The 13,189-nt window shown below is 42.2% G+C and overlaps 1 protein-coding gene across 1 annotated transcript in view; it reads right to left on the reverse strand.

Moving 5' to 3' along the window:
* Positions 1-1,136: 1,136 nt before the first annotated feature.
* Positions 1,137-13,189, reverse strand: part of AKAP12 (A-kinase anchoring protein 12) — a 32,300-nt gene continuing 20,247 nt past the window's right edge. The window contains 3 exon segments of the mRNA XM_052784727.1: positions 1,137-3,794; positions 4,418-6,370; positions 7,158-10,969. Of these exon segments, the coding sequence (XP_052640687.1) occupies positions 3,786-3,794; positions 4,418-6,370; positions 7,158-10,969 (5,774 nt within the window). The 3' untranslated portion in view covers positions 1,137-3,785.

The following is a 13,189-nucleotide window of genomic DNA, read 5'->3' on the forward strand; positions in this document are numbered from 1 at the left end:
GTTCCTCAACGAGCACAGCTGCCTCCCATATGCTCTGGATCTGAATGGGAAAGCCAGATCCCCTTCCATAGCTTGAGCCAATAGGCAGGATACTTGAGCTATTGCCAATAAAACAGCCTTACAAAAGAGAAAACAGCACACAAACCTCCCTGGAATGCGAGAGGCTTGGTCTCCAATCCCTGCTATAATGCCTGTTTGGGGACTTCCTGTTAACCAGTAACAGGGTAGTATAAATGCACAAACCTTGCAAAAGGACTGGCAGAGATTGTGTGCCCTCAGCACAAACTGTAGTGGGAGATGCTAGTTTGATCTACACCTCCAGATGCCAGAGCTGGACATCAGTGAGATCAGGTGCCTGCAGTATGAGCCCCTGATGCAATATGAAAGCAGGAAGAGGGACAGGCATCCTGCAGTTTCGACATCCCTGCGTTTTCTGTGACTAGTGCAGGTAAGTATTTGCAGATACTGGATTTAGCATCTTAGCTGAGATAGGAAGGTAAACATATAGCTTTACAAAATGAGTTCAGATGTGAATCTATGCAAGTCTTTTGAGATACAAATGCTGCTCAACATCCTTAGCCATAGAACATAGACAGCTGGAAAAATTTCATGTCTGAAGTCCAAGGTCTGTGATCATAAATCACAAGCACCTCTGGATTTTCAGTGCCATGAGGAACACACCCCAGCTACGCAGAAGTGGGGCAGCCTAAAGAAATCAGTTATGGGCCTAAGGTCCTTAATCTACTACTCTATGCCAAATTTTTTGTGGACATTCATGTTGTTGCTTTGTTGGTTTTTTTTATACTTCAGTTACACCAGCAAGGCACATGATTTACTGATTTTTCATTCTGGCTCACTGAATACTGTTATCTACCTTGAATTTAATGGAGGGGTTTTTTTCTTCACAGTCTTCTGAAGTATCTTATTACTTCTTCTGAAGTATGCGTATTTTATAGAAACTTAAAACCAACTTGCAGTTTAATTCTGTAATTAGTTCCTTTAACTCACATCAAAAGCTGAACGTCAGTAAATAACAAATGAATTGTCAGGAGCAAATCAAACTGAAGATGAAGCAACCATCAGAAAATAATTTACACTAAGCAAGCTGAAAAAAACACCACATACACACGTTAGAACAAAGTTGTAGTTGTATTTTATTTAATCAATGAAAATCTACCTTAAAAACACAAAATCAAATTTGGTAACCCAATACATTGGATTGGAGAAAGCTTCAAGCTTTTAAGCACAAGCCAGAAGTCACAGTCTCAAATGAGAGTTTCAGAGGCCAAAGCAATACACCAGAACAAAGTAGTATCTTTATGTGGAGGCATGCTCCTTGCACCATTAGCGTGGTTTCAGGTGCAGTATTGTTTTAGCTGTCAGTTATAAGAAGAAGCTTTTGCATTTGTTTTATAGTTAAGTTTGTTGCATTGCTTACCCAGGCCCTGGATTAATGGAGAAAACAGGCAAGTTAAAGCACTTGCCTGTCCAATTACTACCAACAGACAATTTACATTGTGGTAAAGCTAGCTTTATTTAAATGAGGTTCAGACAAGAATTAACTTTACATATTATTAACAGCTTTGGAGCTACAAACATAAGAATCAGGATTACACAGGTCATGCTACTGTTATTTCATTTTACCTGCTGTAGTTATTGCAATATGGCTTAACGTACATAGGTATACAATTTGTACAAATTCAGCCAAGTTTGCACTTGTAAGGTGTTGTTAAGAGCATGATTAACTTGCAAGCCAACTTAAACCTGTGGAAACCAACCAAGGTTGTTGGAATTGCCCAAAGCTAAGGGGGAAAGCTGCCGCTAATGATGGACAGAGATAGACTGGATTGTTTGAAACCACATTGTTCGGCTTTAAATATTTATATAATTTGCTCTGAGGTAAGGAAAAATCTTTTGATGCTTCCACACAGGGCAGCACCAGATGGTGCAATCACACCAGTGCAATCAGTCACATTGCTTGCTGTACGTGCAGCCTCAAGGAGAGGCAAGCACTTGCCATAACAAGAGCATTTGTACACTAAAAGTTGATTTTAAAATAAATTACTATACAGGTAGGATAGTGAGCTATTGTTCAACTTGATGGGCATCGGTTTCACAAAGTGCGATCTGTAACCTTCACTTTAGAAATCAGAGCTGAAAGTACTGACTTGTACCCCGTGTTTGATTTTAATGTAAACAACAAAAGAGAGGACCAACTCCTGTTGGGGACAGGCATCCCAGGACTCTAGGTCTTGGGGCTTCTTTCCATCTTTAAATCACTCTGCTCATTCTGGTCTACAGCTGTTGTCAGTCCAATCCACCTTACATGAAGGTTTTTAAGATCTCAGCACCCCAAAGGTCTCATCAGCTTTTTGCACTCCAAGGCAGAATTCATCACCAAGACCCTACCCTCCTTCCTACTCCCCCCCCCCAGGGAAGATAGGGAATCAATAGGAGCGGGGAGGATATCAGGAAATGCTGTGGTGGGAAAGAGGTTCAGGCAGGGGTTGGGAAAGGAGGAAGCTTGAATGCAGGAAGGTAGATGGTGTAGCTGTGGGGAAAGGCTTGGGGTTGGAGGGGCAGCGACCAGAAATGAACAGACTCTGGAATGAGAAGGGTGTGATTTGAGGGTTGTGGTACCACTGGGGTTGCTACACGAGCAAGACGACAGTAAAATGGTAAGTCTGGAGGGTTCTCAGAAACCAGGGAGGACTGCAAGTAAAAGTGACTGGTGGATCTGACACAGGTCAGGGCTCTCCTTTTGTCTTTAGAAATACCATAGCTCTACATTAAAATCAGAACTGGGTTTAGGATACACATATAAATATTCAAAGCAAGACAGCCAAGTTTTTGAGAGATTTTACAAGGGGAAAAACCTGGAACAATAAATAGGAAACCACATGTTATCAATTTCCGCTCCAATGGTATCAATTTCCTCTCCAGGCTACTCTACAAAATTCATTTAAGGGTATGCCTAAATAGTACAGAAGTATTATAGCTCTACATTAAAATCAGAACTGGGTTTAAGACATACATATAAATATTCAACACATTACAGTCCAGTCCTGAGACCTGAAGTCTGGAACAACAGAATAAGGGTATTCTCAATCTCCTTGCAAGCTACACTGTGGAAGTAATTTCTGACTAAATCAGGCCTGCACAAATACAACTGAAGGATGGATAGAGATACCTGAATGGGACTGAAAGGCAGCAATCTTGAGCATCGTGTTCAAGAATTTGTGCGTGATCCAGTTCCTGCTGTTTGATAAAGACACATCTGCTACTCAGCCAGAAGTCTCATGTGTTCTCATCAGTTAGCCCTCCTCTTCCCCCTCACACACAATTCTAGCAGCATCTACAGCCACTCGTAGGTCAAATCAAGGCAGCTACGGAAGATGCAGGGGGTAAGGGAGACTGCAGAAAGACAGGAAGGGGGTTCAGGGATGAGTGAAGGGATTCAAGGAGATGGGACAGACAGGACACAAATTAAGTGAGGGGACAGCAATAATTGTGGCACAAATTTTAGTGGTCTGTCCATTCGCTCAATTGTGCATCTCCAGTCTAAATGGTGTATTTTGGGCAGAGGCAAATGACCTTCAAATGGAACATGTGTGGATATAGCCAACGTTAAAGGCATTGTTTAATAGAAATGACGAAAAAGGTGAGGTCTTCAAAAGAGCAGATGTTAACATCCGAGAATAAAGGGTAGTGAATAAAGCTCCTGGTTCTGTCACAGGATTGTCAGTTGTTCTCTAGGACTGGCATACCAAATACCACATGGATGCTTAGCACATCTGAAAGAAAGACAACAGTAAAAAAGCTTTATTAACAACAACTTACTCTCTCAAGAATCTCTTATTTTCCCAAGCAGTTCTTGAAGGTAAAGGTCTCATGACTTAGTGAAGCAAGTGCAGCAAACATCCTAGGGAGAGACTGTACCTATAATTTCTGATTCAGATTTCACTGAAGTGCAGAGAGCTTTGGTACATGAGGCACTTCAGGTTTACCAGGGAAGGCAACACTCACATCCTTTAAGATTTTAAAAAGAGCTTTGTTGGAGAAGAAGCATGTTTGTGGATTAAATCCTATACATTAACACACATGCCATATGACTGTGTATCTAGGAAAACTGGAAACTACATTTTCTACCTCCCAGAAATATCACCCTGAATGACAGGCCAAGTCAAAGGCCATTAAAGTGAGGGTAGCTGTACAGAAAAGAAATAAGGTGTTGAGTAGCCAGAGAGAGAGGCAGTAAAACGACAAGGGGGGGGGGGGGAATCTGTGGCCTGTTGGTTAAACCAGGGAGCAGTTGCCTTTCACCAGAATAAAAAAAAATTAGAGACACAACAGTTTTAGACACCCCCAAAACTATTTTGGAAAAAGAAAGAAATTGCTGGCTAAAAATGCTACTTACATTCAAGGCCTCAGGAGCCACTGAGTTCTGACTTTGTGGACTATCACAAGATGTTCCTTCTTTGCAACTGTCATCCTCCCATGTCTGTGTTTTCCCATCTTCCACTGGCAGGTAATGTTGTTCTTCCTCACTTTCTCTGCATGTTTGCTGACCTGTATGCTGGTCTGGGATTTCCATAATCTGCCCAATCTCTTTTTCCCTTAATTTTGGTGGGTGTATGTCTAGGGGGTCTTTGGTTGAATCTTCTGAAGTACTTAGTTCTAGCGTTGATTTCTGAAGTCCCACACTTTCCCTTGAAACATCTTCAGGGCTAGTCACAATTGTTAAAGAATTCTGACTTTGTCCATCTTTCAGCATTTCAGAAGTTAACAGCCTATCTTTTGTTTTTTCTACAGTTGCATGGATTTCTGCAGACTTTGTTAAGGTAGCAGTTTTCACTATTCCTGATTGCTGAAGCTCTTGTTCTTTACTCCCTATCTCTTCCTCTTTTACTGGAAGTTGATGATCCACCTGCATACTTTCCAGAAGTTCAGGTACATTTGTATCTGATGGGCTTTTCCCTATGGACTTAATGCGCTGCTCTGACTCAAAGGCAGCTGACTCTTCTGTTTCTGCAAGTTTGTGAACAGCCGTCTGGATAGCATTCAATACAATTTTCGTACTCTGGGACTCTATAGTCACAGACTCAACAACATCCTCCTCAAATTCCACGTGGGTGAGAGACAGACTGTCACTTAGAGGAATACCATTTTGTTCAGGTTGCCCTGCACTCTGGGGCCTCTCTTGCTCCTCTGATACTCCATTCATGGAAGCAGGAGGTACCTGAGACTCAGGTGCTTCTGCACTACCAAGCTCTGCAGTCCCACTGCCTGAAGGGTCAACAGTAGTAACTGGAACCTCTTGAGAAGCCATTTGCTCTGGTGTGGTTGCCAAGGGCTGTGAAGTTTCGGCTGTCATGTCTGCAGGCATTACGGTTTCTGCCATTACATGGTCTTCAGCTGCTGCAGCTGCTCCAGGCACAGGCATTTTCAGAGCCTCCAAGCTTTCAGCTTGTAGGAGGGCTGAGTCAGAGCCTTCCTCTCGCACAGTTAAAACTTCTTGCTGGACAGCAGTTGAACATTCATCACCTCTCACAGCTTCCCGTTTTCCAGATTCAACTACTTCTTTGGCCCTTGCTATCAATTGCTCATTTTTGTTATCTTCTTTCTGAAAGTCTTGACAGTTTGAGGTTTCTACAAGTTCTTGTTCTTTCTCCACAGTCTCTTCTTCAGCTAGGCTGCTTGGTGTTTCACATTTCTCAGGTCTTATGTCAGTGAGGACAGTGCTTCCATTTTCAGTGATATCTGGGCACGTTGATGCTAAATTAGATACGCTGTCTGGTTCAATCTGAGTGGGAGCTTCAGTGACAGTGGTATCACTCTCTAAGTGTGTTTTGGTTTCAAGCATAGCATCTTCCATTTTGCCACCTTCAGTTTCATCACTCTGAGAGGGGGGGTCAGTTGTTTTTTCTCTGCATGGTGGCTCTAGGATGGGCACAGAATCTTTTGCTGTAATGTGCTTGCCAGCCCCATCCCTCACACTCTGCTCAGCATCTGCTTCTCCTTCTGAGCCAATTGTTTCTGAAGGAAGGGCAGAGATTTTAACCTCATTCTGCAGTGGAACCTCGGTAACAGTGACTTCTGTGCTTTTTACTTCAAGGAGCACAGCATCATCTTCCTCTTCCTCTCTGTGGGCAGGTACCCTGCTTACCCTGCTAGGAACTCCTTCAGTACAAGCTTGCTCTTCTAAGTCAGGAATTTCATGTTGTCTTTCAGGTTTAACAGGGACCACAGTGACAACTGCTTCTGTGCACTCTGGTCCCACAGTAAGGGTTTTGCCCCCTCCTTCAAGCTGCACAGGCTCTTCAGCTGTAAGCCCCAAGGACAAAGTTTCATCCTCTGTCTTGTCCTGCACCTGCGGAGAATTGCAACAGACCTGTGAAAAAGGGTACAAGCAGGGACTCATCAGGAATGTCCTGGGTAAAAAAGCACCAGAAGGAATGACCAAAAGGAGGAGGGTTATGGGAAGAGCGTGAGGTGATGACACTGAGACTAGTGGGTCACCAAGATCCCAGTTTGTGTTCAGCTTCTCAGGACACACAGCTCATTAAATAAAGGGCAGTCTAAAGCAAGGGACAGTGGACAGCACTTGAAACAAAGACTAAGCCAGGAAGATGGAGGCGGGGGCGGGGGTAGTGAAGAAGGTAGGAATACATCAGCCACAATAACTCCTGCGTGTTTAAAGCTGGAGATAGTGGTGTCATTTCCTTTCCTTCCTTTGCAGAGGCACCTCAGCTACAATTGTATCTCTGCCTACAACTGAAGATACCATCCACTATGTATGGTACCATACGGATCACATATGTATCTCAGGTGTTCATATAATATCTTCAGTCACATTGCACTGTGCTGGAGCCACAATGGCAATTGTTTCAGCGCCTTCGGATCCATGCACACCATCTCCCACTCCATTTCTGTAGGAATCGCATCCACCTCACTCTGCACAGAAGCCTCAGTGGCTCCTGTGTCTGGACATCTGTGTATGTGTCTTACTGGAAATGAACTTCAGTTGCCTTAGGCTGCACAAGAAAGGTCCTCGACAGTAACATTGCCACAACCTGGTTCTAAATTAGGTATAATATCTAAAACTTGCTGATTTTTTTCTTTGACAAATCAACCTTTGTGTTATATGTAATACTTACTGCAATCTGTACTTCTGGTTTATGTTCATCTCTTGTCTCATCTACTGTCAACTCTGTTGCGGGCAGTTTCTCTTGTTCTGAAGGCTCCTGCTTTGCAAACGGCTCCTCCTTGGGAGTCACTGCTTTGACGCTGTGAAACTCTCTGTCGTGTGATGAAGGTTCCTCTACTGTCTTCTGCACATCAGATATTTCTTCATGGTCTTCTACAACTGCTTCTTCACATGTCTGCCACTGGCTTTCATCTCTCAATACACCCACATTTTCACATCCTTCTGTGCTTTCTTTTATTGCAGCAGATATTTCACTTCTCTCTGAACCTTCGTGTAGAACACTCTCTTCAAATCCATTTTGGCCTTGAATGCTCCCTGCACTTCCCTGGGGCTGGAGGCCATCCTCCTTGTGTTCTCCTTTTTCCAAGGACTGTTCAAGCAGAACAGTTTCCTGGCCTATGACGTTCCCATCTTTAGCATCATCTTTCACTTCTGACTCCATTCCTTGTACTGTTGTAATTATAGTTGCTGTCATGGTTCTTCCACTAACCAGCTGTGCTACATCTGCTGACTTTACTCTTTCAGCAACTTCATGAAGAACTTTTTGCGTCTGTTTGTCTAATTCTTTCAAATTTTGTTCAGTGGCCTCTACTTCTTGTACAGGTGTAACTTCCTCTGTAGTATCTGGGGTTTCTAACAACTGTGAAACAGCAGAAACCATCTCAGTTGTCTCCTCAGCAAGGGACACTGCCATTGTTTCTTCAGCACAGGAAGCTTCTGCTGTCTCCTCCAGAGCGGTCACTGCTTCTGAGGTTAGCTCTAGCTCACTTGCTGTGGTGTCATCACTTACATCCTTTCTCATCTCTGGCACTGTCTTAGCAGCTACCACTGCTTCTTCCACAATAACATCCGATTCAAACGTTTTCTCAGTTTCTTTCTCTTCCTCTTCTCTCCCCTGCTCAATGCACTCTGTCAGAGCAGCAGATATCCAAGATGGTGACCTTTCTTCAATACTAGTAACTGCCCTTTCCCCTTCCACAACAGTAACAGTAACTGCATGTACCAGCCCTTCATGTGCTTGCTCAATTCTTAGGGTCTCCTCTAATTTTTCTGCTCTCTCTTCCACTGAGGTCTGTTCTCTCATCACTTCAGCATCTTTCGCTTTTTGGGCTTCAATTTTCTCCTGCTCTGCTGCTTCGTATTCAGATAAAGGAACAACAGCTGGAATATCTGAATCTTCTTCAGTTGTTTCTGCCATGTCTTCTCTTCCTTGTTTAAGATGAGTTGGTTCTGGCTTTCCATCTGACTTCTTCTTCCTGCGCCCAGGCATCAGTTTTCTAAATGGAACCCACGATTCGTCTCTTCCAGGCTCACCATCCGATGTTGAATGCTCCAGGCTAGATCCCACAACAGAGTCTTCAGTTCTCTCTTCCATTCTGGTTTTGGATCTCCTTCTTGGAGTGACTAACCTTTTAAATGATTCCCATGTTGAAATACCTTCACCTTCAGATGGGCTTCCAGCTTGTTCTGGGGAAGAATTCCCTTGTCCTGGATCGCTCTCCTGAGAACTAGTAAGAATTGCATCTGTTGCCGTTTCTTTGCTCTGTCCAGACTCTTCTATTTTTTGGCTTTCTTGACCAAGCTTATGTTCAGTTTCTTCATCAGACGATGATGATTTCCTGGCTCTCTTCTTTGAGGAGCCTACACATATAAAAGCTTCCCAGGACACAGAGGTGTCAACCTTTCTTTTGGGCTCTTCCATGGTCTTCTCTGGTTTCTGGTCCATCCCATTTTCTTTTAATTCTCCCTGATTTTCATCAACAGCATTTTCAGTTGCAGACACTACAACACCCTTTGTCTTATCAGTTTCTTCTTCTTTATCACTTTCAGAAGGTCTTCTGACACGTTTCTTGGGAGTCACCATCTTTTTAAATGAAGCCCAGGGTGTCACACTTTCTCTTTTTCGCTCCACGTCTGAAATTGCAGCATCTTCATTTTCAGTGACCTGCATTCCATCTACAGATTTTTCCAAAGAAGGAATTTCATTCATCTCCTCAGGAGAAGAAGCAGAACTCTCCCCCTTTTGTTCCTCTGGGCTATCTGCGGAATCTGATAAATGCTGAATTGGTTCACCATGTTCCCCTAACTTAGATTCTTCTCTTCTGCCTTTATGCTTCTTTCCAGACAGTTTTTTTAATCCAGTACCTGTAAAGAGTTTCTTTAAAGGGCTGCCTTGTAGTTTAGTTTTTTCTTGAGAAGACAGCAGTTCAGCTTCATTTGTGATACCTTCTGGAGGCCTCTTTCCAGCTGCCTCTTCAGGAGTTATTTCCATGGTTATTTCATCTGGTTTGATAGCATCAGTCATAACTATGCCAGTTTTTCCCTGTAGTCCTTCATCAGTGGGTTTGATTGACTGTTGACCATCCTCTGTGTCAACCGAATGTTCAGAATTAGAAAAGGACTTCAATCCAGGAGCACCCAGAGTCAGTTCTGGCTCACGTTCTTCACTTTCTTTCTTCTCTGTGGTTCTCTCCAGAGCTTCTCCTTGTGTGATGTCTTCTGCTGTGGGTGACATTTTCAATTCTGCTTCCTCCGTTTTTTCATCAAATGTTTCTTTCCCCAGTGGAGCAGGTTTATTTCCTTCTTCTCTTCCTTCAGATTTTTTAAGCTGTTCACTAGAAATTTCAATTGCCAAAGATCCTGCTTCAAGTTTCTCTTCAGAGGGTATTTCAGTTCTGTCATCTACTTCACACTTCTCCGTTGACCCCAGTTTTTCTCCCACAGGTAGGACTTCTGAGGATGTTTTCAATTCTCCATTCACACTATCAATGACAACAGATACCACTGACCTTGTTTTTAGTGGTTTTTCTGTCACCTCACTTTCCTTCTCTCCTCCTTCAGTTTTTTCTTCCTTTTTACCAAGATCTTCTGAGACTTCCACCAGTTTCCTTTCCTGATCATCTTCAGCTTTTTCCTCCTCCACACTTTCTGCTGCTGCTGCTGCTACATCTTCCTTTTGTCCCTGCTCATCATGCCTGATTAGCTCTTCCTTCTCACTTGCTTCAACTCCTGTGGCTGCCACAGTCTTTTCTGACTCCTGCTTTTCACCTTCAGTTTGCTCCTTCTCATGTGCTTCAATAGTTACTGCTGTCACATTCCTCTCTTCATCTTGCTTCTCAAACTCAGATTTCTCCTCCTTTTCACTGGTTTCAGTTGTTAATGTTGCCCCCTCTTTGTCTTGCTCCCCTTCTTTTGTAGGAGACTGTAGTTCATCTTCTTTAGGTTTCCTAAAACTCTTCTTTTTTCTAAATCCAGTCCATCCCTGAGTAAAAAATTTTCTTAATGGCGATGCAGTATCAGTGGCTAAGGCAGCTGACTCATTTGCTTCTGGTGTTTGAGGAGATTCATCTTCTGTTTTTTCATTTTTCATTGTGTCTTTGGTGTTGTCTTCTGCACAGAGTGCATCCTCAGGCATCACTATTTCTTCTGAGCTGACTTCTTTTTGATCATCAGCTCCTTCAGGGACTTGTGTTTCCTTTTTTACAGTAATCAGCTGAACTGGTTCCGATTTTCCTGTCTTTTCCTTCTTCACTGTGAATCTGAACCCAACAAATTTAAAAACCTTTTTAAACCCCAGATCATAAGACTGTGGCTCAGATGCATGGTCTTCTGCATCTTCTTCCAAAGACGGCAACTGTTGAACTGTATGAGCATCCTCTTTCTCAGCATCTACACCATCCTTGGTGCTTGAGTCAGATGGACTTGTCTCCATAGTTTCAGTGTCTTCCTTCAAAGTTACACTGGAATGTTCTGTTTGTCCAACTGTTTAAAACAACAACAAAAAAAATCCCAGTTAGTTTACTTCTCAATGTAATGTTACACTATAACTTTTTTTTTTCATTTTTATCAAACTTACCTAAACATACTTGTTCTATTATGTGTGCCTCTTCTATGTGCTATTAACTTTTTTAAGGACCAGTTTTTGTTCTAAGATTACTATAATTCCTTTCCTTCCTCATATCAGCTTATGGGTCTTTCCAAAGTTTATTTGCAAATGTACCTTTCAAGCTTATATTGTCTCATTCTCTTTCCTTCTTTTGCAGGTGTGGGGTTGTTTGTTTTTTTGGGGGGGGGGCGGTGTTGGTGTTTGTTGTTGGTTTTTTTTGTTGGTTTTGTTTTTGGGGTTTTTTTTTTACTTTAAGGCAAACTATGTGAGGAAAAAAAAAAATTTCTATCCTATCATTAATCAAAGAATATACAGAATATATGTAATTATTCCTGAAGCAAAGCTCAGTATACTTTCCACGCAGAGAGAGACCTCTGAGGGAAAAGGAAAGGAAAAAAAAAAAAAACCCAAACCAAAAAACTGTGTGACCTAAAATGATGACAAGAAAAGAAAAGCTCATTTTACAGCTCTGCCCCAAAAGAATAGTAAGATGTGAAAATGCCCATGGGAAATTTTATGTTTTTCTGAAAACTTGTAATCCCCAAAACAGTTACATTACAACATACTTGTTTTCAAGACCATGAATCTTGGAATTCTCCCATATATCACATCACCACTACAGCCAGACAGAAACCTCATCTACAGCAATTCCACATTGCTTAAAATGAATGAGGTCGTTACTATGCAACCAGGTAAAATCCTACCCTCCACTGCTCACAAGTCTTTGTTTGCTTTATCTCTTTCTTGAGCACCATTAGAGTTTTTCCTTCAGGACGCTAGCAAACACCCTCTCAGTCTTGCTGGGACAATTTAAGTATTATCGTGCTCTCTGGCCATGAGCTGCCTAAGTTCACAGGCTGGCATATAAATTAAACCCCCTGAAATGCAGCAGTTAAGAAGCCAGCACACATCCAGTTTAGAGCACAAAATTGCAAGCTCCCCAGGCCCCAAATAAGTAACTTTGGAGGGCAAAGGTGGAAGAGGAACAAGGACACCAAGCCTTTAAGTTCTGTCATTTAAACACAAAAATGAGCAGGTGAAACTGCTGTTGCCTCTGATAAGAATTTTAATAATAGTAGTAACTGTGCGATGAACATGCATGATGACAAACAGGACAACAAGTGAAGATAAAATCTACAGCATGTTCAAGACACCAAAAGATTCTTGGGCTCGGATACTGCCAGGGTTTCAGTTTAACATTGTTCTTTACCCTTGATTTTGTGCAACAGGTGAAAGTACAAGGCCATGAGGGAGTGTACTCTTCCCTCTGACCAAACTTGTTGGAATGCTATGGTGACAAAATAAAAATTAAAAAAAAATTTAAAAAAATAATCGATGTTAAACAGCAACATCCTGGGAGAAGGCATGGCCCCTTTCTTTTAAGTTGTACATGTGCTACTTCAATGCCCACAGGCATGCAGGAGACAGCTTTCAAAAGTACATGCATCATTGAATTCCCCAAAGCAATTTAGTTTTTATTTGGTCCATCTTTAAATTGGATCTAACTGTGCAGTTGGCCCTGCTTTGTGCAGGGGCTGGACCACCTAATCTCTAGAAGTCCCTTCCAGCCTAGATGCTTCCTCAATTCTGCTTGCCTAGGTCCCCTTTAGGAAGAACTGCATCTTTATAAGCGCACAGACAATGCAATCTAGGTAAGGCTGAACCATAACTAAATAATAAGCAAAACTAATTCTACAAGTATACTGGCTTCTAATAGCTATGTAGAGGGCAAATTATGTTTATATTCACCATCAGCAGCCTACTGGTTGTTGTTTCTCAGTTGACATAGGCAAAACTTTTTGTTTTTCTCTAACAGTTTAAAATTATTTACTTCAATTGTTAACTCCTAATTCACTTAAAAGCCTGACCTCTGATAACACCCTAGCTCCCTGAACATTTTAAAACACAGATGTTCAAACTGAGTAATTTGTGAGGGAGCAGGGTAAAAAGAAATGGACATTTTTCTGACGAAGCCAGGATTATTACTGCATTGGTAATATACCTCTTGCAAACACCACAACACTCCATGAGCAAAAATAACTTGCTGTGAGAACACTTCAGGCTGTGGCAGGGTGGGGAAGGGAAATAAGATTGTT

Source organism: Harpia harpyja, chromosome 4 (assembly GCF_026419915.1).
Source record: "Harpia harpyja isolate bHarHar1 chromosome 4, bHarHar1 primary haplotype, whole genome shotgun sequence".
Classification (NCBI taxonomy): domain Eukaryota; kingdom Metazoa; phylum Chordata; class Aves; order Accipitriformes; family Accipitridae; genus Harpia; species Harpia harpyja.